The 20,204-nt window shown below is 41.9% G+C and overlaps 1 protein-coding gene across 2 annotated transcripts in view; it reads right to left on the reverse strand.

Annotated features, from left to right (window-relative positions):
* LOC112118351 (polypyrimidine tract-binding protein 3) overlaps nucleotides 1-12,040 on the reverse strand; it is a 97,978-nt gene extending 85,938 nt beyond the window's left edge. The window contains exons 1-2 of one of the 2 annotated variants that reach the window (XM_024216618.3): nucleotides 11,916-11,974; nucleotides 2,949-2,982 (exon numbers count right to left, since the gene is read on the reverse strand). In XM_024216618.3, coding sequence (XP_024072386.1) covers nucleotides 2,949-2,982; nucleotides 11,916-11,923 — 42 coding nt within the window. In that variant the 5' untranslated portion in view covers nucleotides 11,924-11,974. Of the gene's footprint in view, nucleotides 1-2,948; nucleotides 2,983-11,915 lie in introns of both variants that reach the window. The other variant, XM_024216620.3, reaches the window with a different exon arrangement.
* Between the last annotated feature and the right edge of the window lie 8,164 nt (nucleotides 12,041-20,204).

A 20,204-nucleotide genomic window follows, 5' to 3' on the forward strand; every position in this document is an offset into this window, starting at 1 on the left:
CTCTGAGTTCAAAGAAAAAACAAACATCCTCAGAATAGGGAGGAGCAGTTCCCACTGGGGTTTGAGGATGTTTGTACACAAGACACGGACAAGGTTCAAAGCAGGCAATAGTTGGGATGATCAAAAGGCGGACAAAGTCATCAGCACTAGTGGTGTGAGTAAGCCCGCAGACTGTATCAACTTGGTGCTGGAAGAGTCGGGATAGCTGCAGAGCACGTGAAAAGTGCCAGCCTCGGGTGAATTCCAGCATAATCCGTGAGTGTATCAGCAGAGCTGGAAGTGCTGGTATGACTAAAGAGTGTATTGATGGAGCCACAATGGCCACAGACTGTTAATGGCACCAGTTGTGTTGATGGGGCAAGCAGAGGAATCTACTGCACCAGGGAAAGTCAGGTAAGGAAAACAAAGGAGATTCCTTCTAACAAAGAAACCTGAGCAGTCAAAGCCTCTCAGCTAAGAGTATCTGTGCCAACAGTGCCGAAACAGACTGAGGAGAGGAAGAAGGATCCAGCACAATCTTGGATCATTGAAAATCATTGTGCATAAGCCTAAAAATACTTACATGCCAAAATGTCAAGGCTTGCGTACACAAACATGACTTTAAATGTTTAGAGTCTGTGAGGCAGTCTTAATTTTAATCACAAATCTGTCTACCTATGAATTAGGGCTGTCAAGCGATTAAAAAAAAAAAGTATCACAATTAATCGTGCTGTTAAACAATAGAATATCATTTATTAAAATATTTGTGAATGTTTTCTACATTTTCAAATATATTGATTTCAATTACAACACAGGATACAAAGTGTACAGTACTCACTATATATTTTTTTTATTACAAATATTTGCACTGTAAAAAAACCACAAGAAATAGTATTTTTCAATTCACCTAATGTAAGTACTGTAGTGCAATCTCTATCATGAAAGTTGAACTTGCAAATATAGAATTATGTACAAAAAAACTACATTCAAAAATAAAATAATGTAAAACTTTAGAGCCTACAAGTTCACCCAATCCTACTTCAGCCAATCGTTCAAACAAACAAATTTGGTTACAATTTGCAGGAGATAATTCTGCCCGCTCTTGTTTACGTCACCTGAAAGTGCGAACAGGAGCTCGCAATGCACTGTTGTAGCTGGCGTTGCAAGATATTCTCATGCCAGATGCACTGAAGATTCATATGTCCCTTCATGCTTCAACCACCATTCCAGGGGACATGCATCCATGCTGATGATGGGTTTTGCTCGATAACAATCCAAAGCAGAACGGACCAACACATGCTCATATTCATCATCTAAGTCAAATGCCACCAGTAGAAGGTTGATTTTCTTTTTTGGTGGTTCGGGTTCTGTAGTTTCCGCATCTGAGTGTTGCTCTTTTAAGACTTCTGAAAGCATGCTCCACACCTCCATCCCTCTCAGATTTTGGAAGGCACTTCAGATTCTTAAACCTTGGGTCAAGTGCTGTAGCTATTTTTAGAAATCTCACATTGGTACCTTCTTTGCGTTTTGTCAAATCTGCTGTGAAAAAGTGTTCTTAAAATGAACATGTGCTGGGTCATCATCCGAGATTGCTATAACATGAAATATATGGCAGAACGCAGGTAAAACAGACATGCAATTCTTCCCCAAGGAGTTTAGTCACAAATTTAATTAATGCTTTTTTTTTTTTAAAAAAAACCATCATCAGCATGGAAGCATGTCCTCTGGAATGGTGGCCGAAGCACGAAGGGGCATACAATGTTTAGCATATCTGGCATGTAAATACCTTGCAACGCCGACTACAAAAGTGCCATGTGAACACCTGTTCTTACTTTCAGGTGACATTGTAAATAAGAAGCAGGCAGCAGTATCTCCCATAAATGTAAACAAACTTGCTTGTCTTAGCAATTAGCTGAACAAGGAGTAAGACTGAGTTGACTTGTAGGCTCTAAGGTTCTACACTGTTTTGCTTTTGAGTGCAGTTATGCAACAACAAAAATCTACATTTGTAAGTTACACTTTCACGATAAAGAGACTGCACTACAGTACTTGTATGAGGTGAACTGAAAAATACTATTTCTTTTACCTTTTTACAGTGCAAATATTGGTAATCAAAAATAATATAAAGTGAGCACTGTATACTTTGTGTTCTGTGTTGTAGTAGAAATATATTTGAAAATGTAGAAAAACATCCAAAAATATTTAATAAATTTCAATTGGTATCTATTTTTTAACAGTGTGATTAATCGCGATTAATTTTTTTGAGTTAATCACATGAGTTAACTGCAATTAATCAACAGCCCTAATATGAATCCTGATAAATGTATAACAAGCCAACAATGATAAATATTTACCGGCAAGTCTATCAGATGTATAGTGCCTAGCACAAAGAGGCTGAGACCTCTAGGTACTACCACAATAAAAATAAGTAATGTTAATAATACATTTGGCATTTTTAAATACAATTGTAAGACTCCAGTTTCTTACTACAACATGCACAAAATCTGAATGTAAAGTGGGCTTGAGAACTAGATTCTCAGATTGAAAACATACGTAATGGGCCTTAAACAGAAGCAAAACAATTGACACCAAATGTCCGTCCCAGTTATATTTTGTTACATTGGCATTTCTATGTCCCTGGTCCCGAGTGCAGAGTACAAGCTATTTCTGCTCTTCATAAACAATATCTATTTGTAACACTAAATTCAATTTCCAGTAAATAAACTTTTTAAAGTTTGGTGAGAAAAAAACTCATATGGACTTGTAAAGGACAGGAGACTGACTGCTGAACACTCAGTTTTTAAAAAAAATATTGAAGGCTGAAATAAAGGTACAGGACCATTGCTAAGACATAAATAGCACAATAATACATGATTGATATGAACATCAATATGGTATCAACAAGAAATAAAAGTGCTATAAATAAAGAGGTAACAAGTGCATATGAAAGGACAGAAAAAGATTCCTACCTTTAAACCGACTGCTATAAGATCTGTAACAACACTGTATGAAAAAAAAATGAAGAGAGAAAATGGAAAAAGTTAGAGAGCAAGTTATTGCAAAGGCAGTGATAAATAAGGTTAAAGAAAGAAAGAAAAACATTGTTATAAATTATAAAGGAAAGAATGTGATGAGTTGTGGATTTTTTTTTGTTTTATTTTGTTTTTTTGCAAAGGAAACTGGATAATCTAGTAATGCACAGTATGAAATAAAGCAAAGTTTTAGCTGGTGGGAGCAACAAGTGATAGCAATTCCGCTCAGTCACTGTAAAAAGGGCATATACAATTATGTACTTTTTCATTTTGACATAATTCTCACACACACACACACACACACACACACACACACACAGAAAAGTAAAAGGAACACTGGACAGTAACATTTATTTCTCCCCTGCCCCTGGAACTACAGGTATGTACCAAGTCTATTTTTGTAGCCCAAATTTCCACAGTTCTTCAAAACTGAGCTTGTGTGTATGGATTTTACAGAAATTAGAAAGTTACATTTTAAAAAATCATTTCCTCCCACACATCCAGGAAAATGTCATGAAAGTATGTCAAACTATCAAAAGCATCTCAATTAAATCTGTCCTTTCATACCCTTAACTGCTTAACCAATGCTAGGTTAGGGGTATCAAACTCATTCTGTAGAAAGAATTCAACTTTTTAACTATGGTTTCAGCATTGCCAACCTCAAGTGGCCAAAAATGTTAAATCAGGCCCGCAAAATCATGAAGATTATAAAAAATGGGGAGGGGGTATTTGCCTTCTGATTTTGAGTCTTTAGGGTTCACATTTTTAAGCTTTTCTCTGCAACCACGAGGGCCAGGAATGAACTTTTATAAACGAAAGCTGAGATTCTCACCTAACCACATGACTCCAGGACCTGAGGCTTTTAAGAAGATACCAAATATTGCAAGAGTGGCAATAAAATCATGAGAGTTCACAACACTTTGGACTAGGGTATAAATTTAGGACTATATGCTACTTTCAGTCCCACTGATATCAATGAAAAAATTGCATAAAGATGGATGGTAGAATATGAGACCTCTATACATTAGATAAAAGTTCAGTCACTATTTCTTCATGCTATCTAGCTTCACTCAGTGGGGAAAATATGCTTACATTTATGACACCTCAACTCTTGCCCTGTCTTCCCTTTCTATTCTCCTTTCTCCATTTTTCAACCACTTCCCCGACTTTCCCTCTATTTCTTCCCCTTCATTTGCTTCCCTGCAGCAACTTCCAATTCCCATTCCCAGTGGGAAACACTTCCATACTCTACCCCATTCGATCCATTTAAATGAACAGCAATAAAATACTTATGGATATGTCTACAGTACAGCAGCTCAGCAACACCACTGCAGCTTTCCTACTGTAACACTGTAGTTTAGATGCTTCCTCCATTGACGGAAGGGATTCTTCCCATCAATGTAGGTAACCCACCTCTCTGAGAGGCTGTAACTAGGTCAATAGAATAATATTTCCGTTGACCTAGCCATGCCTAATCTACTGTACATCGCACAGGGGAGTAAATTTTTTACACCCTGAGCTATGTAGGTAGGTCAAGCTAAGTTTTAGGTGTAGACCAGGCCTTAATATTGGTATTAGTACCATCTCTAAGCTTTAGAGTTCTCAACACCCCAATGAAATGAATAGAGGGCAAAGGAGTCACCACCTCTCCAATTCATTGTTTCAAGCTACTTGGAGTCTCAAGAAGACAATAGTGAATCAATATATTCTGTTTATATTTGAGAAGTTTTCCTCACAACCATAAAACCTAGAATCTTACTATTTTATTTAAATGAATGCTTTCAGTCTGCAGATTCTGCAGTCCAGCTTTTTTTCAAAATACATTTTCCCATTATAATTTTTTTTTTTTTTTTAAACATGCTCACCCCACTCCTCCCCAGAAGGCACTAATGTTCTAGTTGGCTGAGTAGAAAGTTTAAGTTTTGATAACTGTATGGCGATAAGGACTATCTAGTATTATTTTAATAAGGTAGTTTTAACCTAAACAGCGTTATTAAAATAATGTTTTAATAGATATAATAAGCTAATATTAAAAAGTCAGTTTTCTAAAAGAAAAAAGGGATCTAGTGCATATGTATGCACATGGAACTTTGGATCAAACTAAAAATTTTTTAACCTTTTTATCCATGTGGGTATTAAATAAATCATGCCCACTTCTGTATTTGTTTAAGATGCATATTGAAACATACCAATTTCTGCAGAAACCCTTGCCATAATAAGTGTATATTGTGTGTATGACATAGCATTATAAAGTGGTCTTGCAACTAGTTCTACATTTAAAAAATTCTGTAGAAAATAGAAATTTGTAAAGAAGCAGTTGCAAAAAAAAGTTTGAATGCTTTACTTTGCAACCTTAACATACCCAAGAAACCAAAACTTTCCTTCTTGGTGAATATACATGGAGAACAGTCTAATCACATAATTATCATCTAGTCCTTCCACAGGTCCCCAACCTCACTTGGTAAACATGTCCACCACTGTGCAGTGAATGAAGTAGGCAACTGACCAAGGGAAGGATTCTACAGATCCATGCCAGATTCTCATCTAAATGTTGTCTGCAATTAGAAGACTAAAATTGGAGTAAAGCTATTGACTTAAAACTATTTAAATCTTAATTTTTACACTGATATAAGAATTGGACCATTAGCACACCGGCTGATGTGTCATATGGGGATCCACAGTACCCTAGCACATTCAACCTGCAGCTGAGAGGATATTATATCACTTGCCTGTGGGATATTCTAATGTGGGTCTCAATCTCTCTTGTTGAAGCTGTTCCAGTTTGTATAAATAATTATATTATTAAATTGTGCCAGAGAAAGAGACTGACTCTTTAGTTCCATGGGTAGGGCAGACACACCTGAGGTGACAAATACATGTCCAAATATCAAGGAGAAGGGTGAATTGAACCAGGTTCTCCCACATCCTGGGTGTTAAGATATTCAAATGAGGGTTTATAGGGAAACTCTGCCCCAGATCCTTATGAGAAGCAGAAGATCAGTTCTGTATAGCTCTCTCCTACAGCCTAAGGGGAAGAGATGTATTTCATGTCCCTCACAAGACCATCCTGCAAGTGACCACCAACGATATGCACATTTACCATCTAAAGACAATGAAGGGGTTACCAATCAATGATCCTTTAGAAAGAATCCTGCTTTGGGAATAGACCAGAAAGTCGAAAGTCCAACAACTTTGCTGCTCCTATCTGAATGTTATACTAGTTTTGGATCATCACTCTTGTGACTATGTACACTGCACATATAAAAAGTTAGTAATGCTTTGGTTAAATTGTGGGGTCTTAGTAGTATTATTGATGATACCATAGACTTGGGCAATTGTGTGAACACTTTTTTTTTTTTTAAACACACTAAAGCTGTGTTCTTTTGATCCAGTTGTCCTCCCTAACCAGTCTAAATTCCATTGTGCATGCATCATGGCTTTGAATGAATAAGCATGGCAGAAAGTTGAAGTGACGTGAAGTGCTATGACTAAGAAAACTCATCTCAGAGCAGTCAGACAGATCAACAGTTACACCATTGACTTATGGATGAGTGTCCACTCCACCAGCTTTTGGGATGGAAGTTTGGGGAAAACTAGATTAACAGTAGTAACCAAGGAAATGGTTCTTTTTCCCTTCATCCTGATGTCCTGGCTACTATACCACTTGTGTTGAAAATGATTTTATTTGCATGCTCATTAAAACGCAGACTCTTATTTTCACATGTTCAGGATTTTGAAAACAAAAAAAACATTTTCTTCAGGTGTTGTGAAAAATTACGCTTGTGGAACAAAAGAGCACCCAAAACAGAATAATGAACATTTAAACAACGTTTTATTAGTTCTCAATGACCTATGCTCTAAAAACATTTAGCTGTGATGTGTGTCAGAGGGGACCTTTCATAGCGTGGGAAAAAGAGTATTGAGGGACACTTCTGCATCTACAACCACACCTTTTGAGATTGAAAGAGACCATTATGAACATTATGTTGTACAGAATCAATTTCCTGAGCTATATTTTTCAAATACTCAAGAGTTAAACTATTAGCTTCTTTCCTCAGTACAAGCTGAAGGCTCTATAAGACTGATCACCTGCAATTAACAAGCTATCCCTGCAAAGTTTGAAATTCCAGCACACTCAATCAATCATGCACCAACAACTGTGTTCAAATGCCTGATATCTTATGAATTTACTGAGAAAAAATTATTAATGTTTCACTTCAGTCACATAGACAAAACGAAATCAAGGATACAGATATTGTGCAATTGTTGAATCATCCAGCGTACACTGTAAAAGAATTACAAGTACTGTGCTCTAGCTATATTTTCATTACACAATTAAATCCAACTCTATCATATCCTGATGTAATTATGGCATAGATTTACTTTAAAAAGGAGAATCTGGTTAAAAAATAAACACACAAAAGTCCACTACATTATTTTATATGGTTATCATTTGCGATCACTGGAGGTGCCTGAGCTACAGCTCAAACTGTGTAAGAGATCAAGGGAGACTGTTGGCAGAGCAGTGTGTTAGGGTCCATCCCATGCAGGTTCATAACAGTCAGAGTTTGTTAACCTTTAGGGAATGTTGCGTGGCCCATCAGGAGCTGGAAGATGGCTGAGGAAATACTGGTGGTGGTTTATTAATTTTTTGTTGTATGCATGTTGTTGCTGGTGTTGTTAGTAAGCGACAAAGTTTATGTATTAAAAATATTTAAGTTTGTCAAGAACATCCTGAGCTTGGGATAAGTGCTCTTTTTACGTAGTAGGACTTGTTTACACACTCTTTTTTCACTATTTAAGTATACTGGTTTAGAAATGCAGTTAAATTGGTGCGAAAACTGTTTAAATAAAGCTGAAGTGCATTATAAATCTAAACAAAAGTTGTGGCCAATGAAGCAGGGCCGGCTCTAGGTTTTCTGCCGCCCCAAGCAAAAAAAATAACAAAAACAAAAACAACCTCAGAGAGCGCAACCACCACCACAACCCGGAATGCCGCCCCTGGAATTCTGCCGCCCCAAGCACATGCTTGGTTTGCTGGTGCCTAGAGCTGGCCCTGATGGTGAGCAAGAGATTACTGCACCTTTAAGGCTAGAACATTCTGTCTGGCAGAGTTCAATAGCCTTTTCAGCTAGAAGCAGTTGCAGCTAGAGACTGAACCCAGTAACGAACTGGCTGGATGTATCTTGTAAATGAATACCTAATAACTGTGCTTACTCAGTTCATTTTTATTGTTCCAGTATTTCTTGTTCCAGTATTGTTCCAATGTTTTTAAATAAGCTCAATTACTTTAGTTGCAACAATTGTTGCAACTAAAGTAATTGAGCTTATTTAAAAATACGTATTTTCCTATTGTGTTTGGTAGAGAAAAAAAAAATCAATCATGGATGAAGTGATTTATATTTTTCTTTTAATCTCACCACTGGATCTAAAGTAATTAAAATGCAATTTCCCCTTCACTACATTCCGCTGGGACAATGAAAGAGGGAATCTGTTACTCCTTCTGGCTGTCACGCATCAGAACAATGTTGCAAAGATCAAGTTCCTAACTTCATAGAGGAACACACGAATCCTCTCTGATTTAGTATAACCTTGCATTCACTAAGCAGTGGTTTTAGGTGTAAATTAACCTTAGTATGCCATAGAAAGGAAGTTCCTCCTGTATGTATAGCTTGCGTAACTACTTCAACATATAAAATGCAACTTCTTTCTCAACAAACAGTGCTATAAAATATTTTAATCATTTTGAAGATTTATATAAAGATTTTTCTGTTAAGTTCTCAAGAATTTAAGAATAAAACCAGGCTAGCATTGGATTTAGTTTAAATTTTTAAGTTATTATCCCTTTCTTGAAGGCTTAAGTTTTCAAAAGTAACTACCAATTTTGGGGTTTCAACCTGAGAAACTCACAAGAGGCCCAATTTTCAGAGTGCTTGTAGGTGCCCACTAAATATAAAACTTCCTTTAAGTCTCAAATGGGCACCCAAAAAGTGGAAACAAAGTCATCTAAGTTTTGACAATCTAAGCAGATATTAACAACCCCAAGATCCCTTATTACCAAAGACAAATGAGGTTGTTAAAAGCAGGAACTAATGTGCAAAAAAAGGAATTCACCTTTAACTAGCCCAGCTGTACTTAGCTACTGAAACTATGTTGTGTGTCACACACTATTCTAAAGGCTGTAATAAAAGACTATCATCTGCAAAACAAAATCTTTCCACTTTATTAGAAGCTTCAAATACAGTTAGTTACACAAATACAATTAAAAATTATTCAAACCTATACAATTTGTATACTGTTCACTATTTACACACAGAAAAGGATGCTGTTCAACTTGAAATCTAGTCACTTAAAAATTGAATTAGAAGTATTTTCAGATATTATACATCTACTACCTAGTACTACTTCCGTTTCCCACCTCCCCTTCCTAATGCAGCCTTAAAATCTACATAGGGAAAAACTAACTATACAAAGTGAAAAAAAGACAGAAAATGCCCAGACCTAGGTGGGAACCCAGAATTTTTTGTTTCATATGAAATTCTATGATGGGGGGGAGGGTCTGTTTTGGAACAGAACAAAAAAAAAAAAAAAAAAAAAAAACCACCACAACCCTAAATTCCCTTTTAAAACAAAATCCCCCCCCCAAAAATCATTCTGATCAATCAGAACAAAATATTTGTTTTACTTTTCAAATTTTTAAAAATTTGTTTTTTCAAAGAAGAAAATCGTAAGTTCCGTATCAATGAGGTCAAAACCTTCAGCTCCATTTAACAATATGTTGTCAAAACCCACACATTTCTGCAAAACATGTAGCTTTAGATGAATCAGCATTTTCCAAAAGAACATTATGTTGGAAGACTGCCAACTCTATTATTAACATTTATGTAGCACTAGAAGACTATAACCAATTTGGGCTTCCTTGTGTTAGGTGCTGTACAAATATAGAATTTCCATAATTTGTTTCAGTATTCTTAGGTCTTACCTGTAAGTACTCGAAGTTAAAAAAAAAAATAAAAAAATTAGATGTGATTTTAAATTGACAGAGGAATGGGACTGGCTTTGAAGTAACACCATGTACGTAAAGTCAGACTTCCACAGCATTTTTCTTCCTACTGTTGTTATAACATACATATATGATTATGGAAATTCAATGTAATCATACAAAATATTTCTCCAGTTTGTAATCATATTTTCTTTTTTGTTTAAAAACCAAAATTGTCAAGGAAACTCACAAGTAATTTTAATTTTATTTTTGAAACCAACTAGGTTTTGAATTTATAGCCGCCCTTTAAAATTTGTTGTAATCGTATACAGATTAATACTCCAATTCTGTGAACATATATGCATGTGCTTAATTAGACATGTGAGTAGTCCAACTGAAATCAAAAGGACTACTCACTGCATAAAAGTACACCGTAAGTGTTTGCAGGAGCAAGGCCTTAAAGTTATTTTATAAAATGGTATTTAAAGTATATAACTAAGATTCATAAGGCTAGAGAGCAATTTGTAATAATATGGTGAACCAGTTATGCTTCATTCAAACATTGAACTCTGTTTCAACAGCAATACTCCTATCGTGCTCCAGTAACATAGTGATTGTAGTTCAACATTCCAGAATCCAGAAATTCATGCTTCATACAAAAAAATTGCTAACATGAAGGTATGGACTTAAATTGTAGCTTTGAATTACAGTCTTATTAAATTGTCACTTTACAATTCAGAATTGTGAATTCAAAATAGCATGTGTCTGTTTAATTATGTTTACTCTGAAGTGGCAAGAAGGTACTTAAGAGGCCGATCTCTGTGATATATCTAGCAAGAGTCCAAGTTAATTGTTGGGAACATTTAAAACATTCGTATAATCTACCATGAAATCTTATTCGACAGGGGGAAAACAACATTATATAAAGTCACTCCGCTCACCACTGCAAATCAGGAGTAACTAAGTCCAAGTCCATGGAACTACACCAGCCTAAAATCAAAACGATAGCTTTGACAGGTTTAGGGATCCCCAACGGTTGTTTACATCAACATAAGGTGCAGTCTCCGCCAACGGAGAAAACTCAAAATCACAAACATTGCCCTGAAAATCAGACTATATTCAACCCTTTAACCTAAGGCCAGGCAGGGACGCTGCCTGATGCCTACTCCATGAAACGATCATGTGCTCCGACAATAACCCGCAGCCTGGGAGGCTCCACTCCTTGGTGTTACCATCCGCACACACAGCCCCTCCCTGCCAGCACCCGGTTTAGCCCGTCCGGAGCGGCTGGCTTCGCTAGCACGGCGCACGCTTCCTTCCTGTTCGCCTGGTTTCTCGCCCCTCTGCTGACCGAGGGGACCCGCAGCCCAGCCGAGCTTCCCGTGCGCGGCACTTCCCCTTGCCAACCACAGCCGCAGCAGCTCCCGCTGCAAACCGACCCCCGCCCCGGGGCAGGAGGGGCCGCGGCGGCCGGGTGACACGGCCGCGCACCAGCCTTATCGAAGAGGGAGGCACCGGGGCAAGCGGCGGCTCGGCCCCCCGGGCTCACGGCCCCGCGCCCAGTTCAAGCCCCCCCCCCGGGCCCCAAAGAGAACCGCGGCCCCCCCCCCCGCCCCCGGGGGGCCGGCCCGCCCCCCCCCCCCCCGGGAGCCCCCGAGACCCGCCTCGCCTCAGACACCGGGCGGGGCCGCACCAGCCCGGGGGAGGCGAGTCATGCCAGACACAGGATCAGCCCCCACCTGCCACCCCGCCCCGCCCGGCCCCCAGGGGAGCCCGCCGCTGCCCGGCCGCATCCCCCCCAGCTCCGCGGCTGGAAAGCGGCCGGTGGGCGCGGGGAGCAGCGGGGCTCGCCCCCCCCGCCCCGAGCCGAGCCCAGCCCCGCCCCGGCGGGCCGCGCCCCCGGGGGCCAGGCAGGTACTCACCCATCCATGGCACAGACAGGAGGAAGCGGCGAGGGACCGGGGGAGGGGGAGCGAGCGGCGCGGCGCGGCGGCGGGTGCCACGGGAGGGGAACGCGAGAAGGATGGGAGAGGAGCCGGGGTAGGGAGGGACGGAGTGAGGGCTGAAGGCGGGGCTGCCTCTTCTGCGCATGCGGTGCGGTGAGGGGGGGGGCCCTCCGCAGGCGACACACCCAGGCCCAGCCTCACCGAGAGGTAGCGCGCGCGTCGGGACCAAGCGCCCGACGTCGCCGGCGCAAGGCGTGCACCCAGGCGCGCGCCTGCCTCGCCCCGCCCCCCGACGTTCCTTGCGGGACCGCTCAGCGCGCGCCACGCACCCTGGCAACCCTCCGCGTCAGTAGGCGCGAAGCCGCCCCCTCCGGTCCCCTCCCCGCCCCTAGCCTCCTCGGCGCAGGCGCACTGCGCGCTCCCGGTGTCTGGGGCGCGCTCGGTCAGCTCTGCTCCCGTAGCGGTGCGCGGCTCGTTTCTGTCCTGGGCCGGCGCGTAGCCGAGCCGCAGCCTCATGCGGAGCGAGGGGCCGGGCACCTGGCCCAGGAAAGAGGGTGTGACCCCCCCCCGTGAGGGATCGCGGGGCCCTGGGGGCGGGGGGGTCACCGTGTGGCTGCCAGGCGCCTGTGGAGAAATCGAAACCTGGGGGGCCCCGCCCCCTCCCTTTGTACTTTACTTACACAGGCCACGTTTTGGTGGCGCCCCCGAGCTCCAGGCCTGCAATTGTCCCCTGCCCCCCCCCCCGATTCGCCCTGTTTGCAGCTCCCTGGGGCATCCTGCCCGCAACTCCGCCCTGGGCCAGGCACGGTGATGCCCCTGCGTGTCAGGGGCGGGGGGGCTCACCCCACTCAGGACCAGGCTCTGCCTTTGCTGCACGCACAGGTGCCCTGCGGGGAAGCTGCCACCTGTTCTGCGATGCATGCCTGAGCGCTTGTGCGGCGACTGCAAAGGATTCAGATGAGCAGGGGGGATTTATCTGCCTCCTTGGGTATGGCCAAGTGTGTCACTCGCCCCACCGCTGCCATGGAGAGCACTGAGTGTTGGCTCCAGTGAAAAGTTTATAAATTGGAAAAGTAACAAAATACCAGAGTGAACTGTAGATATGTAAAGGTGTATTTCAGTGTTCCCTTCTTTCTCATGTGCACTCCTCTTAAGAATCCTAGACACCAATCCCTTACTCCTGTGAAAATCCTATTGCATCACCGCTCTGGGGCAAAGAGCTGTCCATGTGGATTCAGCTGCAGATTGGGGGTCTCAGAACGTAACTTCTTTGCATAAAGGACAATGGCCCCATCTGTATTTGTACAACATGCAGCTTAATGGCACCCCAACCCTGATTGAGTCATCTGGGAGCTACCACAGTACAAATTCACTTGCATCTGAAGAAGTGAGGTTCTTACCCACGAAAGCTTATGCTCCCAATACTTCTGCCACAGGACCCTCTGTTGCTTTTTACAGATTCAGACTAACACGGCTACCCCTCTGATACTTGACAGTACAAATAATAACAGTGGTGGCTGTTGCAGAGGACAGCTGTATTCACTATACCACATGACTTCTCAAGTCTTCTAAAGCTGAGCAAGCCTTTTAAAGTCAGTCTGCATTCACAAACTTGTGCTGAGTTAAGGTCTCACATGGAAAGTCTGTGGTTTCAGATGGTTTCCACCCTAGACCAGGTTATGGTTAGATGCTTCAGAATGAAAGCAAAATTGAGGGTGAGTAAAGCATACAATGGAACAAAAAGACAAGACATTTGGTTGAATCCCATGCAAACCAAAACCAACAAGATTCCCAGTACTCTGATCTCACCCTGCTGCCTAGACTCTAAATAGAAGACATGATAACATTTTTACTGCAGGAAGATTAAAATGAGCTGAGGTCAGGAATACAAATACTTCCTATAAGTTCAGGGTTTTTTAAAATTCATGTAAGTATTCTAGAGTAGTTGGAAGTGAAATGACAGCAGGTTCATGCAGATCCGAGAGAAATATGGGTTTAAAAAATGAGGGTCACCCTTCAAAATTAAGAGGATGGGTGAGGGCTTAATTTGAATCTAAATGGTAAATTCCCAAGAGTAAGAGTCAAGATTTTGTTAATGATACAGGAGAGTTTGTAAGATTACTTTTATATTGTTCCCCCAAAATAGAGAAGCAAAACAAACATCTAATCAAAAAGCCACATTATGGGCCATTGAAGTAGAATCCACAGATCCTTGGCAGAAAACATGAATTTGAACGTGCATCTCCTCCTGAACCTTAATCAGGGCCTCTCACTCAAAATTTATGATAATGAAAACACCATCACTAGAGAGAGGGAAATATTAATAACTCATTTCAGAGTCCTTAAAAATAGTCTTTTCCTTAGAGGTTATGCTAAGAAAAAAGTCCCAGCATTTTATGGCAGAATACAGATGTTTCTTATTACAAGCTAAATTTGATGTCTGATTTTAAAATACTATGGAGGATATTCTTATAATTGGTACAAAAATAGAAGTAGGTCAGTCTCATCAACAGTATTCTAGACTTCACTGCCATGCAAAAAACCTAAGTTCACTTCCATTCCCTGTTGGTACCCCAGGCCAGTAGAGATTTGGAACAAACATTAATTACCTTGTTTTATTTGCTGCAATGAAAGAGAAAAGCAAACGTATTGTGATAGGGCTGGTGACCCTGCCTATTATATCGGTGGAGAATAGTAGAAAGAAGGGACAGTTTAGGAGAAGGCCATCTCAGGGTTAGAAGAATTTAATTTTGATAGGAAGCAAACTTGTGCTTTGAGAGTAGATTTGAGAGTAGATTTCCCAATCTTTATGCCATGTTTTCATTGTTTCTCTTTCAGTAGTCGCCTAGCTTCTCTATTTTTCTCTCTTTCTCTGGTTGGTTGCCTCTTTTGACCTTTGTCTGTCCTTCCAACTCCAACAAGGCAACTTCTGTAAAAGGCAACAAGGCATTTCTGTAGTAGTTGGGTGGCACATTAATCCCTGGTGTAACTCCATTGAGGTCAGTGAGGTATAAATTATATATATATATATTGTATTCCACTCAACTCTTTTATAAAGGTATTGGAAGATTATATGGTTGCTTAAAAGTGGTATATGGTATACTTAAATGGGGTTCAAGCAAGCCCAGAGGTCTTTGTGCACCGATCTAATTACATGATCAGGGTCTATGTATATTATAATAATCCTATTCAACAAACAAAAGATGGTTAAACAATCATGATTAGTCAACATGCTCTGTTATAAACAAACTATTGTTTCCTTGTTTCAGAAGCCGAATATTTTCTTTGTAATTTAGTTATGAGAAAGGAGAATTTTACACTAAAGGACTTTTGTTTAGTTTACTTACATAACGTTTAAATGAACTAACATTCATATATTCTCATCAGATATATAGTCCATATGCTAATAGTCTATACACTAACATACTCCTTTACACTATAAATATCTGTCCCATCTTATTTTGCTTTTGATCCCAACATATTCACCTGCCACACATAGGCATAAGGTCATTAAAGAACCTGTAGCAGTCGTGTTATCACAAAGTTCTTTCCAGTTTCTCATCACCATAAAGCTGTCCTCTTTTCCTAAGCAAACAGTTGCCATGTTATGTTGCAGACTGTATGGATGTTAAACTTTTTAAAAAAGAATAATCTAGCATTGTTCTGATGAAAGCCTGAATGGATCGGCCATAATGTTTGGGATTTTTAAAATGTGTTCTCCAACAATTTCAAGATATACATTTTAGGAGATCAGTTTTGTATTTGTTTGATGTGTAATTAATATGTTCTTTTCAAGTCAAATTGTAGTTACAAATAATTCCCAAGAAAATAACATTCTGTGTACATGCAGAAAGGCAACAGAGTCCATTGGTTGAGTACAGAGCTGGGATTCAGGAATCCTCATATTCCTAATCTGGATGTTTTAATTGACTCAAAGTGGCCTTGTGCAAATGACTAATCTCTCTGGGGTGTTGCAATGCTTCATGTTGCAACACCTAACATTTAGGCACCTAGAAAATGACAGGAACAACACTGTGATCCACAAAGCTTGAGTTGGGAATCCCCTCTCCTGGAGTCCAGTGGCTTAGGCGCCTAAATTGTTTCTTATGAGAATTAATTAGGCTCCTGCCTCACTGCACAAAATGGCCAGAAGATGATCTTATTGTATAACTTTTAGCCCACTGGTTAAAGCACTTAGCTGGGTTGTGGGAGACCCAGGTTCAACCCACCCGTCGGGCCGAGAAAGGATTTGAACAGGGATCTCCAGGAGAGAGCTTTAACCACTGAGCTACAGGATCATCTGATGTAGGGGTCCCTCAGTTTCTCCTGTTGAAGCTGTTCCACTGTGTAGAAATACTTAAGAGTCACTGGGTGAGAGAGAGAGAGAGAAAATTACTGTCTAGCCTTGTGGGTAGGGTACCCACCTAGGAGGTGGGAGACTCAGGGTCCCAACCCCCTGCTCCAATGACTAAATATTTATATACAGAGGAACAGCTTCAATAGGAGAGACTGAAGAAAGCCCATATCAGAATATTTCATAGCTCAGAAGTTAGAGCACCCCGGAGAGGTGGGAGACGCTTGTTAATGTTCTTTCTTCCCCTTTGCTTGAAGGGAATTAAACCTGCATCTCCCTCATCCCAGGTGAGTACAAATCACGGGGCTAAAAGTTATTCATTTGAATGGGGCCTAATCTGGTACGTGGCCTCTAAGCACATCTACCAGATCTGGCCCCACACATGAGATATGCGAACGGATGCCTGTCTTCCATCTATTTGTGGATATCTCTGGGGCTTAGGCAGGAGATAGATGTCTGGACTCCTAGCATGCATGCTCAGAGGGAGAAACTTAGGTGCTGAGGGAACTTTTAACCTGAAAATTTAGGCGCCAAGTAAGTTTAGGCACCTACAGGATTCAGTGGGAGTTTTGTAGACCACAGTTGAGCCTAGAACTGGGACATAGACTTAAACCCAAACTAAACCCTGCACTTATACCCCTAAGTTCCTTTGTGGATCTGGGCCTCAGTGTTTTAGTTTGCCCATCTGTAAAATGGAGATGATATTCCTTATTCAATTCACATGGGTGTTGTGAGGATTTCTTTGACGATGAAAGAAGTTATTTAATCTCTTCCATCAATATTCAATTTAACATCATCTTTGTTCTTTTCTAGTCATTTTTATCTAATGAGATCTGAAGAGTTGGCAAGGTAATGAAGTGTTCTTTCAGCATTAAAGAGTCCAGTTCAAACTGCCTAATTACTGTCAAGTCCCAAATTTCAACTCCTCATCCAAATTAAACTGTCAACCTAGTGAATGATTAAGAGCTGTAGGTATGATACATTTGTTTCTCGCTCTTGCTGACTAGACGATTTGTGGGATTGGCGTATCATATGTAATCACAGAGTCACTGTCACAGAATTTAAGGCCAGAAGGGACCACCAGATCACCTAGTCCAGTGGTTCTCAACCTATTTATCATTGTGGGCCACAGGTTGAGAACCACAGCGCCCTGCCCGTCCCCGACCCCTATGCCCAGCGCCTTCCGCCCAGAGACCCCGCCACAAAGTGGGGCCAGGAGTGGAGCCCTTGGCGGGGGGCCTGGCGGCTGGGCCCCCAGACCCTGCTGTGCAGGGCCAGGCAGCAGCTCTGACACTGGACCCAGCCACTCGGGCCAGGTGGCAGGGCAGCCGGGCAGGAGCCTGGAACCCAACCCCGGGGCCGTCTCACAGCCCCGATGCCAACCCCAGACCCTCTGCGTGGCCGGCCAGGCTGGCAGCCCCAGAACCCACCAGATTCTGCGGGGCTGGCCGGGCAGTAGCACCGGACCCCACCACACAGGGCCTGCCGGGCCAGCAGCTCTGGACTTTCTGCAGGGCCGGCTGGGCCGCAGCTCCAGGCTCTGTGGGGCCAGCTGGGCCGCAGCCCCAGACCCCACCACACAGGGCCGGCCAGTGACCCCAATCTTGCTGCGCCGTGCGGCACCCCGCCCGGCAGCCCGGACCTCAAGGCGCTGGGTGGCCAGGCAGCCAGTAACCTGGACCCCCGAGGCCCGCGGCCTTTAGCACACAGCTGGGCTGCATCTGTGAGCTAATTGGGCCGCATGCGGCCCGTAGCCCACGGGTTGAGAACCGCTGGCCTAGTCTGATCTCCTGTATAGCACAGGCCACCAACATCACCCAGCAACTGCACACTAAACCCAGCAACCAAAATAAACCCAAAGTATTACAGCCAACTAGAGAGTAGACTATTATGTGCTACAGGCAGAGAATAGGAGGGACTGAGATCCTTGCAATGGCAGGGAAATGATTAAGTGAGAGAAACCCAGATAATCCTGGCAAGTGACCCGCATCCCATGCTGCAGAGGAAGTCAAGAAATCCCCACGGTTACTACCAATCTGACCTGAGGGAAAATTCCTGCAGATGGTGATCAATTAGACTCATGAGCATGTAAGCAAGAACCAGCCAGCCAAGCACTTGAGAGAGAGAATGCTTGGTGCCACCTCAGAGCCCTGGCCCACCCCATCCAATGTCCCATCTACAGCTGTTGACATCCCTAATCCTTCAGAGGAAGAAGATTTAAAAACAAAAAACCCACACAATACATGGGGAGGAGGGGAAGTGGGGGAAGGAATCACTTCCTGACCCCTGCAGATGGCCAGCTGAAATCCTGAAACATGACCTTCAGGAACAGAAGACATACACTGGAAGTGAACCCCAGGGCTGCTGATCCCAGCCCCACACCATCATAAGCAATCCTCTCATGCAATCCCATTCAGAAATTTGTCCAGCTCTCTTAAGTTGTCTGGCCCCACACAACTCCTATTTGGAGGCTGTTCCAGAATCTCATCCTTCTGATGGTTAGAACCCATCTTCCAATTTCCAGTCTGAATTTATTTATGACCAGTTTATATCTGTTTGTTCTTGTGCCAATGTTGCCTTTTGGTTAAGTGGCTCTTCACCCTCTGTGGTATTTACCCCCTAATGTATTTATAGAGAGCAATCAGGTCACCTGTCAGCCTTCTTTTTGTGATATAAAACTAGCCAAGCTCTTCCAGTCTCCTCTCATAAGACAAGTCCTCCATTCCTCTGATCAGCCTAGTAGCTCTTCTCTGTACCTGTTCCAGTTTGAATTCATCTTTTTTGAACATGGGTGACCAGAATTGTACCCAGTATTCCAAATGGGGTCTTACTAATGCCATGTACAATGGCATTAATTCTTCAATATCTCTACGGGAAATGCCTCTCCTGATATATCCTAGGATCACATTTGTGTTTTTTTTTCACAACTGCATCACATTGCTGGCTCATAGTCATCCTGTGATTGGCCCATACACCTAGCTCTCTCTCTTCCTCGTCACTTCCAACTGATGAGCCCCCAGCTGGTAGTAGAAATTCTTATTGTTAGACCACAAGTTGGTGACCTTGCACTTTGTGCTATTGAATTTCATCCCATGTATGTCTCTCCAGTCTTTGAGATCATCTAGATGTTCCTGTGTAACGTTCCAATTCTCCTCTTTATTGACTATGCCTCCTAACTTTGTATCATCAACAAATTTCATTGTCACACTGCTACTTTTTGTGCCAAGATCATTATTGAAAATATTGAATAAGATTGGTCCCAAGTCCAATCCTTGAGGAACTCCACTAGTAACCTCCACATTGCTTCCCATGCATTGTAAGGCTCCTTCTCTGCATTGTCTAAATGACTAGATTTTAAAAACATAAAAATCATTGCTTCAAATCCAGTACAGGTTGGTGCTAAGTAAAAATTGTTACCGTCTAGTAGTTGTTGGCAGCCAAAGCTCCATCAAAGTTGCTTTCCATTTAATGGGAATAACTTCTGTTCACTGTATGTCATTTTACTTAATTCCAGAAAATGTGATATACTGTTATCTTTTGTATGGCTGAACATGTGACACCACATTTTATCTAAATCTGTCCCAGAAGGCTAAACTCTCCTCTTGAATTTTTCGGTCCTCTTAAGAACATTACTGTTAATATTAAGGCAATTAATCCGTGATCAAGTATCAGAAATTGTTGGATATTTATTACCAAATGATGGTTTAGTAATCCTCCTGGGGCTTCTTACTGGAAATGGTCACCCAAAAAGAAATGAATTAATCTCTTGTCTGCTGGTAGCTGCTTGGCTATTGGTAACCTCGCATTGGAAAAAAGAAAAAAAGCCCAACCATTGAGGAATGGTACAAAAAATATGGGAGATTGTGGTTATGGAGAAATGAATACACCAATTATATACCCGGAAAATAGAA

This window comes from Terrapene carolina, unplaced genomic scaffold (assembly GCF_002925995.2).
Source record: "Terrapene carolina triunguis isolate 2854851 unplaced genomic scaffold, T_m_triunguis-2.0 Scaffold35022, whole genome shotgun sequence".
NCBI lineage: Eukaryota > Metazoa > Chordata > Testudines > Emydidae > Terrapene > Terrapene triunguis.